The sequence below is a fragment of the Erigeron canadensis genome, chromosome 4 (genome assembly GCF_010389155.1).
Source record: "Erigeron canadensis isolate Cc75 chromosome 4, C_canadensis_v1, whole genome shotgun sequence".
Taxonomy (NCBI): Eukaryota; Viridiplantae; Streptophyta; class Magnoliopsida; order Asterales; family Asteraceae; genus Erigeron; species Erigeron canadensis.
In genome coordinates this window covers 40,179,985-40,190,620 of record NC_057764.1, presented here as the reverse complement: position 1 = coordinate 40,190,620, position 10,636 = coordinate 40,179,985, and the positions used below count along the sequence as shown (strand labels likewise).

At 32.6% G+C, this 10,636-nt stretch overlaps 2 protein-coding genes across 2 annotated transcripts; one reads left to right on the top strand and one right to left on the bottom strand.

Annotated features, from left to right (window-relative positions):
- Window positions 1–2,405: 2,405 nt before the first annotated feature.
- LOC122597824 lies at window positions 2,406–4,314 on the bottom strand. Its single transcript, XM_043770399.1, has 2 exons — window positions 4,231–4,314; window positions 2,406–4,029 (listed from the first exon to the last, which is right to left on the bottom strand). Exon 2 carries the CDS (start codon window positions 3,990–3,992, stop codon window positions 2,514–2,516), a length of 1,479 nt encoding a protein of 492 aa, XP_043626334.1. The 5' UTR covers window positions 3,993–4,029; window positions 4,231–4,314; the 3' UTR covers window positions 2,406–2,513.
- A 2,948-nt stretch (window positions 4,315–7,262) lies between these two features.
- On the top strand, window positions 7,263–10,389 carry LOC122598577 (50S ribosomal protein L35, chloroplastic). The gene is made up of 3 exons (XM_043771172.1): window positions 7,263–7,591; window positions 8,528–8,644; window positions 10,113–10,389. Exons 1-3 carry the CDS (start codon window positions 7,331–7,333, stop codon window positions 10,185–10,187), a joined length of 453 nt encoding a protein of 150 aa, XP_043627107.1. The 5' UTR covers window positions 7,263–7,330; the 3' UTR covers window positions 10,188–10,389.
- Window positions 10,390–10,636: the final 247 nt, after the last annotated feature.

Here is a 10,636-nt window from a genome sequence, read left to right as displayed (position 1 = left end):
GCTGCCGGATTCTGACAGCCGTCATCATCTGCCATTGATGTCTTTTGCTACATGTCGCTGGAATATTACAGTAATAGATATATTCATATGTGTATATAATATATCATTATTAGATCTATATGAATATTGGTAAAAGATAAATAAAGTTGAATGATAGAATACAGAAGAAAAAATTGCCGTCGATCGTGATTTGAGGATGGAGTGGAGTTCATATGAAAAGATTTGTGTGGTGGGTGTTTATGTATGTTGTCAGATATATCATCTATTTGTTTTTTATTATTGTTATTATTATTTTATTTTTTTTGTTTATTATTATTTATAATCGCTTTCATTATTATTATTATTATTATTATTTATTAATAATAACTGTTATTTTGTTCATTATCAAGAGTATAATAATATAAGTGATTAATAATGAAAAAGAAATTATAAAAAGGGTTTAGTACGACGGAATGAACTAACTATGCCCAAAAAGTTATAGTGTGCACTAACTAACGTTTTTATTTATTGTATGCATAACTTTACTAAAAATGTTTATATCATATAACTTTTTGTAACCGACCAATCAAAACCTTATACGTGGCTTGTTCAAAAAATTTTTTTTTTTTTACACGTGGCAGCTCATATGGGCTGCCACGTATACACATTGCATGATTTAAACTTTTTTACTAAGTTTATGCATACAATAAACAAAAATGTTAGTTCATGCACACTATAACTTTTTAGGCATAGTTTGTTTCATTCCGGCGCACTAAACCCTTATAAAAATCTAGGAAAGGTTAGTTTAGTCATTTTGTATAGTTTATATTTGAATTCTCTTAACTGAATTCCATTGAATTCTGCAAACCAAACACATGATAAATATATAAACTTTTAGATTCCAATTCCTTTAAATTCTAATTCCTTTAACAAATTCCAATTACTTTAAAAAACATTCTGTGAACCAAACAACCCCTTATAATTCATTTGGCATCTTCTTAATTTACAAATTTTATTTTCTTTCTACTACTTAATATTTATATTATCTATATATTAATTTCCATAATTATTCAAATTTTTTAATATTCTAGAAATAATAAGAAAAACTTTTTTTGTACACCGCTGTGTTGGAAAATCTAAAACTGGCAGTGGGGCTACCGATCAGCATCACTTTTTTGATGCATATATTGAACGAAGTCTACGAAATTTATATACACGGTAATTTAAGTTATTGGAAAAAACATCAACCACTACACATTGCATGGGTAAATTTTTAGTTTTGGTTAATTTGTTCAATTGCATTATTAATTAGCACATTATTGTAACCAGTGTAGTCATCATGTTAACACACCATTAGCCTTGTACAAGAAATTGGAAAATTGAAAAAGCCTTTTGATGTGTGAATGATTTGTAGGTATCCCATTCCCATCACCGGAACACATTCTCAATGAAGACTACCTTCTCTATAGATATTATTATCATCGCAATACGATCGCAGAGCAATGTCATGCCAATGAGAGGAATTCAAATGTGGCCGATTTCAAACGTACACCTGGTATGATCATATGATTCTTATTTATTCAATGCAATTAACCTATAACCTATTCATTTAGAATGTATGTAAGATTACTGCTGTTCTTTAAACTAATTGTACGAGTTGCCAACCCGGCCCGTTTGACAAATTGCACTTCCGCAAGTATAGGCTGACTGACTTAAGTCAACTTATTAATAAGTGAAGTGAATAGGTGTAAAGTTTTACTATGGTTTTGTCGTAATAATGTAATGATTGATTGGTACAAATTAAAGCTGCTGAATGTTTGGTTCCCAACAACAATCTTAATTAGTGTGTCAAGTGAAGAAGCTATGGTCAAAAGTTCCAACAGGACTGCTGCAGATTCATCAGCTACAACTGGTAAAAATGATGTCTAGCTACTCTAGTTGTTCAATCCTCTCTTGGCTAATCGTTGTATTATTGTGTTGCTGATGTCTACTTTGCACCTTGTAATTAACTACATTCATAGTTACAAGAGCTAAGGTTGCTAAAATGCCGGAAAGAGGATCTGTTCCCAAGCGGCCTCGCAGTTCTTCTTCAAGTGAGCCATTTTGAATTGGAGTAGAATAAAAGCTTGGCCAGAATTAAACAAGTAACTAAGTGGAGTCATATCTTTTACTATGTTAATTACAGTAATACGAGTAATAGTTTAAGACCATTCTCCAATTTTCCTGGTTTTTGTTTATTGAGAATATCCCTATCCAATATAATTGTATGTCAACTATCACCAATTAAGACTACCCATGCTAATTAACATCACAAAAAGGATACGGAGTTGCTAAGATCTTGTAGAACTAAGCTCCACCAGGTAGTATGCCTGTAAGGAAACTCACAGAATCTTGGGCATAGTTCAATTTATTATGTACAAAAGATGTATTGTTGACATGAATTATTATAAGGCAAAAACCAAAACTAACTCCATTTCACACTCAACATTCAGTACTCAACTTAAGCCTAATAAAATGGTACAACAAGAGATTAATTACTTGAAAAACAAAACCCTTCTTTTCTTCTTCCCAAGCTTCTTATCAGCGGCCCGTTTGACAAATAATCTCAATGTTAAAACAATTGTATCTCTCGAGCAGCTGATATCCGCTGAATTTTCATCTGCACGCAAGTAATGCTCAACTCCCCCAGGGCCAAGTATTGAGAACTCTAATGGTATTTCAGCTGGTAGACTAATAAGTGTAGTTGGAGTATACTTACTATCAACAACAACGCCATTATTGGGACCGTCAAGCTTAATGCTGTAAGTACTTTTCTTGATCTCCAAATTTGCTGGTTCCCAAGTGTCAAGAGGCCCGTTCCAAACTAACAACCGAAAACTCACATGGCCTACTCTTAATGTATTCTCAATTTCACGAACCATATCAGGATGACAAGTGATTTTCTTGTTGGCATTTGCAAAGCACGTTACTAGTTCGCCTTTTCTTTGTCTGTCATCAAGGGGTTGAACTTCCACAGCTAGATAACTATCTACATCATCTGCTGTAACGGTATACATGGGTTGTTTTGCACCTTCTATATAATTAACTGACCCATCTTGCAAATGACGAACCCATTCAAACCCACAATGTGTCGTCCCATTTCTTGAGTACCCACTTGCTTGAATTTCATGGCCCGGAAAAGCTTCCCCCAAAATCTGCAAACCCTCTATTGTAGGAAGTGGTCTATTCACATCCTCATCATCATATTCATCACTAACATTGTCATCTTCCAAATCATCATCCTCATCAGCTTCAACTTGTGAGGAAGTTGAAGGTTCTTCAAGAATCGATGGTAAATAATGAGAATTCACCATTTCATCTCCATTTGTTTGTCTCTCCACACCCGTATAATTACTTGTTTCTGGTGATGGAGAAAACATCGGGTGTACCCAATTTTCCTCTTTTAAAGAGAGCTCTTTGTTTTGAGACTGCAAACTTAAAGGCTGATATTTCAAATCTCTTAATTTTTCTTCTGCAATCACAAGTCTTTCCTTGCTATGCTTAAACAAAATCCTTAAACTACTAACAATCGAATACGCGTCAAGATCATTAGGACGAAGAGATACATCCGAAAGAAGAGGTACTAAGTTTGAAATAAATATAGACCTTTCTTCCTGAGCCACTTGTAAAGCATACTCAAGTCTTATATTCTCTTCAACTATACCTTGTCTATAAGATATCGCTTTCGCAGTAGCTTCAACAAGATCACGTTGTTGCTGATCAAAACCCTTGTATATCGAAGCAATGCGATTTTCAAGAACCTGTTTTTCATGTTTAATTTGTGCTTCTTTGGCCGCATATTCGGCTAAATGTCTCCTTAATTCCATAATTTCTTGTTCTTGTTGTTCAACAAGAACATCTTGTTGTTCTTGTTCACCCAAATTGGTTTCATTTTGATGACTTCCATTTATAGTCAATGCAGAGAAAGTATTTAATAAATTCCCTCTAAAATTAAAGTCATTATTTTCTCCCATGATGACGATTTTTCTTGATCAGCACAAAATCTTTCAACTTTGTGACAAAATCATCAAAATCAAATAGTATCAGCAAATTCTATGTGACTATATTTTACAGTAATAAATAACATTAAACATACACAAAACATAAAATTATATAAACACAACTTATATACATGTGATCATATATTCATGTATATACATATACTTATATATACTGTACATAAATAAAACAGGGGAAAGAGTTTACTGATACCTTTGTACTTCGAATCAAATTATGGGCTGTTGTTGTTTGTTTTCTGAAAAAAGAAAAAAAGTCTACGGTAGAGACAGATATATATTATTGCAGGACTTTAATGGTGATTAAGAAGGTCATGCATATGATATGGGCTGCTTGAATTCTATATATGTATATATATATACCCGATGATTGACTTGGTTATGTATGTTATGTGGGTCGTGTTGTGGGCTAGGTGTGCATTATTGAAATGTATTTATTTGCTTGTTTAGTTGGAACTAACGAGTATTACTATAGAAAGTCAAAAGGTTTGTAACATTTTTTGTTTAGAAAATATTGCTATTTTTAGTAAATTAATGTTCCAAAAACAATGCGCCATGAGTCTTAATTTTATTGGCCATCTTAGGCCGGTCACAATAGAGGAGTCAAGTGTTACCCCTCTTAATCGTTATATTTTTTGACGGATTAGTAGGGAGTTTTTCCTCCCCATCAAGTATTTGAAATAAGAGTTTCTATTTCGAGGGAGTTCTTTAGTGCGAACCCGGTTAAGACGACGTATGTTAGACTTTATGTTGTCGAATCGCGATACAAAGTTTCAAACGAAGTTCATCTTTAACAAAAAAAAAATAAAAATCATTCACATGTATTTTTCTTTCTTTGTTTGCTTTTTTATTTTGAAATGCTTGAATTTTTTTTTCAAGATTGAATTTAATTAGTTGATTTGGGTTTCTCCAAAAAACTAATTTTAGGATGCTTCTAGGAAAAGCGCACAAAATTATTGGGATGGAACCTTTGTCAGTCGTTTTTCTTATTCCTCAAGTCATATTACTTGACTATGAATAGAACGTGTTAATCAAATTTATATTTATATAATAAAATATACCTTTTTTACTTTTATACGATAGTTTGATAGATACGTGTTTTTATTTATCTGACACGATCAATTAATATATACAAGTAAAGTAATTTATCGGATTGTCAGTCTTTCACAACTAAAGTTGCATATAATCATATTTACTAGCAAAAAAAATAAAAATATAATCCACTATGTGGATCCCGGAGGTGAGTTTTTCTTAAAGTCTCGGGTTCGAGTCTTGAGTTTCTCATCTCAAGGTATTTTCCATGAGGAGGGGGTTAGAGGTCAAGCGATTTTTTGTTTAAAATTGCCTCTAGCACGTCTGGATCGAAACTAACTTTACAAAAAAAAAATCGACGTAACAAACTTTAACTAATCTCTACTTTAATTTTTTTTAAACAAAAGTTTGAAAAATACCTAAAGTAATTAAACATTATGCACTAAAGAAAAACTTACTCGTATATGATAATTTCATGTAAATATACTATTGAATAGCTTTGAGTCGTTGGTCAGCCTACAACCAAGATTTTGAACGCAGGCATTACTTTTAATTCAACTAGATTGCCGTGTTCGACATTTCATCTAGGAACCTTGTAGTAAATTCATCCCACTCTAATAAATAGTATATTAAATTAATTTGGACAACTTATATTAAATTAATTTGGACAACTTAATACTACGGCAAAGGGTGCTTTTATTGTTTAGTTAGCTTAAGGGTGAAAAAGAAAAGAGAAGGAAGATAAGTTTTCCTTCCTAATTACCTTGAAAAATGAGAGTAAAACTTTTGAGACAAAAAATAACTAAACTTCCCCTAATGCATCTTATATATTTCTCCTCTCCTCTCCTTTGTTTTCCACCTTAGGAATGATTAGTAATAACAATACAAAAACAGTGGTTACAAATTAAACGTACTCCAAGAGTTCCAATCCAAGTTTTTGTGGTTGTGATCTTGCTGTTAACTTCCAAAAGTAGCTCGTGTACAACTTAATACTAGCCAGCAGTTGACATTTGAAACATTTTTGATTATTTGTAACTTTGTATAAATGAAAATGTAATATTGCTATGATATACTGTAAAATACACTGCTATAATTTATTACGGAGTTTAAAGAACTTTTAAAATGTTAACATGAATTATGAGGTAATTTTTGGAAAAACTTAGGTACAGGAATTAATGTTTTACCTTTTCACATAACATTACAAATGAATGAGATTTGAGCTCCTCTAATGTGCCTTGAAAGATTTGTATACATAGAAACTGAACGTATTATTTGGGAGGTTAGTCATACTCATAACTTATATTTGTTTTCCAAAATATTGGATTTTTTATTCTTCTTTTTAATTTAATCGCTCCAAAAGTGATAAGAGATTTTCTTTTATTGCAGGGTAAACACAACGAGGCTATGTCGGGCCCAATAGGTTCGGTCTGAAGCCCATATTTACAGATGAACTGAATTTAGATTATGGAAATTTGCAAATTGCAAACTAGTTTTAGTTTAGGCCTTTAGGGGAAGGGTTGGACAGTTGGACGGTATAAAAATAACAAATTTGATTATTATTATGTTTTTAAATAGCTTATTGTACAAGGTCATTAAACTTATTATTTCTTCCGTTCTAAGAGTCCAATTTTAAAATTTCAAAGTCTTTTTATTTTTCTTTTTAGTTTTGATCAAAAATATTTTTATTTGTATTGCATAGTTTTCGATGAAAGTTATATAAAATTATGAATAGATCGAAGTTTAGATTTATTATTATTGGTTTTATAATTTTTATTAAGTATTATATAACACAATAAAAAATATTTAAATTCAAACTTACAAAAGATAAACTTTTAAAACTCAAAACTAGACACATTTAAAGAAACGGGGAATATAACATCGGAGTGTTACCCATTTATAATAATATGGTTGTTAATTCTTTTAATTTTATTACATATTCACACGTATTAGGAGAGTGGAGTTAATCTAAAGATATAGAAACAAATATATTATGGATCGAATCAAAATCACAACTATATACTATCAACTTCTAAACCTACAAATATTGATTCATGGATTGTAAATACACAAACATGGATAAAATAATAATTCTAGTTTACATTTTACTCAAATCTGGAGTGTTTGGCCAACTATCCTCCGTAACAAGTTCATCCCAAATTCCCTACTTTGGATAAACCCGATAAAACCATACAAACACAAAAAGATATAGAAACCCCAATATATCATTTTATCCACAAACACACACAAAACACACAGCTCCACCAATGGCAACTTCATCTTTTTTCAATTGCACTTCACTTTTAACCCCAATCAAACCTATCAGAGCAACCCCTTCTTATTGTAATTCCACAACTGTTTGTATCTCACAAGTTGCAAAGAAACCAACCCCAATGAACCTTTCATCATCGCACTCTTTTTCTGGCTTATCTCCACTCATTTCAAACAAAACCTCCTTAAGTGTATCTCAAAAACCAAAATCTCTCACAATTGTAGCTGCTAAAGGGTATAAAATGAAAACCCATAAGGTAATTTTTATAAAGTTTGGAACTTTTTGGGTTTAATTTCATTTTTGCTGAATCTTGGATTATATGCATTTGTTGGTTTTATGTCTACATTTTGTTACTTTTGACATGTAAAATAGTTAAGTTTTTGTACGTTTCATGTAGCTGGATTTACCATTATTTACATTTAGTGTTAAAAGCTAGAAAAGTATGAAATGTAAGTATTCCATACAATGTGACACAAGGGAAAAGTGCTAGAGAACATATAAGCAGGCTTTAGAGATGGTCAATTTAGGTAATTATAGTTTTTTAAGGTCCATTTAGGTGATTAAAACTATGGGTTATTGTCGAAGAAGTTGCAAAATTTGAAAGTTACCTGCTTAAGAGGGTGTTCAATTCAAATTTTGCAATTTCTTGGGTGGTCACTAGTTTAAATCACCTAAATGAATTTTAAAAACTTATAATTGCCTACATGGGGATCTCTGTAATTTAAAATACTGTTCTCTATAATTTACCCGTGTAACAAAGTTAGAGTATGTTATAATTGGAGGATGTTACAGTTTTGTGTGTTTAGATGGAACTATTGTAGAAACAAAGACTTGAACCTGTGTGTTACTTGTAGGTGTAGACTTCAGCCAACACACTAATTGTGTGTTGGTTGTTTGGATGGAACTAGGAAAGTGCTTATCTATCTATTTTCGAACAAATATGTTGGTACTTGCTTGTTAACACAGCGAATAAGTGTTAAAATATTTTTAAAAAAACATATTAGATACTCTTTTGGTATTTTAGTTTGTGTGAGATGTGTCATTTCGAGGGTTGGGTGTTGTTAACTTGTTTAAGGTTAATGAGTTCACATGTGCGGGTTTTTGTGTTTGTTGTTGCGTTAAAGCCTTTTAACTCAATGAAATAAAGTGCAACGTTTTTGAATTATAATCTATTGCTTATTTGCATTTGCAGGCTTCTGCAAAGAGATTTCGTGTAACGGGTACCGGGAAGATAGTGAGAAGGAGAGCCGGGAAGCAGCATCTGCTTAGAAAGAAGAATGCTAAGAGGAGAACACGCCTCTCTAAAACGGTCAGTGTTAAAACCTGTGATATTAAAGATATTTTTTCTTTTTCTTATTTACAAACAAACACTATGTTCAATGGAAAAGGCAAAAACATATGTTTAGTAGCTTAGTAATTGTGTAGGCGTTAGCTTTAGATACTCTACTAGAATGACAGGATTGAAGAGTGATCATCTTCATTGTTAGTCTCTTTCTATATTTATCTAGAGGGCAACTCATGTAGCTTAGTAACTGTGTAGGTGTTACGTTTAGACTTTAGATCATATACTTGGATGGTGTTTTTGTTTGTAATCTTTTGGTTATAATCCGTGCATCTTAGACATAGCATTAGTTTTCATGTCCCATAGAAGCTGTGTTGCACTTCTGAGGATGTAGTGTCCAGTTGGTGTAGTAAGTAGGGATGTCCCGTGTCGCAACATTTAATTTACCTGCAACTTTATATGCTGACCTTACTTATTTGCCTCTTGTAATTATTGTGATAAATTGTTGAATATGATTTGGGTTTAAAAAAAAAGCACTAAAATGTTCAACAGATTTTCTGAAGGTTATTAGACATTGGATCACCATATTTAGTCTGGAGAGATTAATGATTTTTGACACAACGAAACTGATAGTGCTTATGAACAAGTGTTTCCTTTAATGGGGATAAACTATGGACGATGAAAATTCGGAAAGATACATGCTTGTATTGATTGTTAAAAGGTCATATGATTGGAGGACAACTATACTGTCCTTTTGTACAACGTAAATTTATTATACATGCGTAGGCATAAACTTTTGGCATAATGATAGAGTTAGGTAATTACTGATTATACTGAAAAAGGTCGTTGGATATTGAAAGGGGGAGATTAAAGACAAAGTACCAAACATTCTGACTCTTTCAATAAAAAGTGATAAATTTATGGTAGTTACGAAAGAAGCAAAAAATTTGTCAGCAGTACAGCTTGAAAGGCGTAGCCTTAAGCCTCAGATTGATCTGCATCGAAGGCTAGCAAAATGGGTGGGTTAGGTGGTGTTGGCTTAATAGTTCAGGACAATTTTGGTTCAAAGCGGGTAGCACGGATGAATTACTAATATGTGATACGATTACAACACTATTATTACATCAATGGATTTGTTAATCATGCTATTTACAAGGTGTTGCGCATTGGATGACTTTCAACCCTGTCAATCACTTGGCATGTTTGGTGATTAGTCAAGTCTTTTAACTCCACCCATTTGGCTGGACAGAACATATCCCAAACCCTGTCATTTTATATAAATGGATCAAAACCTCTACAAACCTTCTATATGCTAAGTTTCTATGCTAAATAATAGATCAAAGATGCATATGTTGTTGGGTTAGAAAGTTGTTTGCATGTAAGAGGATTAGTAAAAAGCTTGTAATAAGTCGAGGATGAATTGAGGTGTACTTGTTTATAAGATGTCCGTGAAATGTATCATGTATATCTCACGATGTTCATTGGTCTCATGCAGGTACAAGTTGACCGTTGTGACTACAACAACGTCATAGGGGCTTTACCGTATCTGAAGGTTAACAGATCTAACTAGACAGTGGTTCTTCTACACGCCCTGTTTTGACTATAGCTGCAAGTACTATGAAGAGGCAACTACTTTGTTATTGTTAAAATTTGTTACTACTCATCTTATTGTTGTATTTATGGTTTTGTATTGGAGGCCTTTTGACTTGTGCTTTATTTCAATGTATAACCACTGCATATAACCAAATGCTAAGTGCCTAATTTACTGTTCAGTGTTCCAGAAGTCTTAGATCCGCCAGTAGCTTTTACAATGACATTGGTGTATCAAGATTTTAATTCACTGGCTTAGATTGCATAGACAAAATGATTCGGTGTAGGTTTACGCTTTTATATGTAGAAACGATCGGTCAAGTGGTAATGTGGTATTACCTGACCATTTATCAACTCGTTTAATGCCCCACTAAAAATGTAACCCATCAGGCCTCTCAAAACTGTGGCGCCCAGGAGGTGTTGAGGGGT

What these genes read in the sequence shown, in the direction of transcription:
- LOC122597824 (XM_043770399.1), bottom strand. Translation starts at nt 3,992, where the DNA reads ATGGGAGAAAATAATGACTTTAATTTTAGAGGGAATTTATTAAATACT.
- LOC122598577 (XM_043771172.1), top strand. Translation starts at nt 7,331, where the DNA reads ATGGCAACTTCATCTTTTTTCAATTGCACTTCACTTTTAACCCCAATC. An exon ending in ATAAAATGAAAACCCATAAG is followed by an intron (nt 7,592 to 8,527) that starts GTAATTTTTATA and finishes TTGCATTTGCAG; the next exon opens with GCTTCTGCAAAGAGATTTCG. An exon ending in GAACACGCCTCTCTAAAACG is followed by an intron (nt 8,645 to 10,112) that starts GTCAGTGTTAAA and finishes GGTCTCATGCAG; the next exon opens with GTACAAGTTGACCGTTGTGA.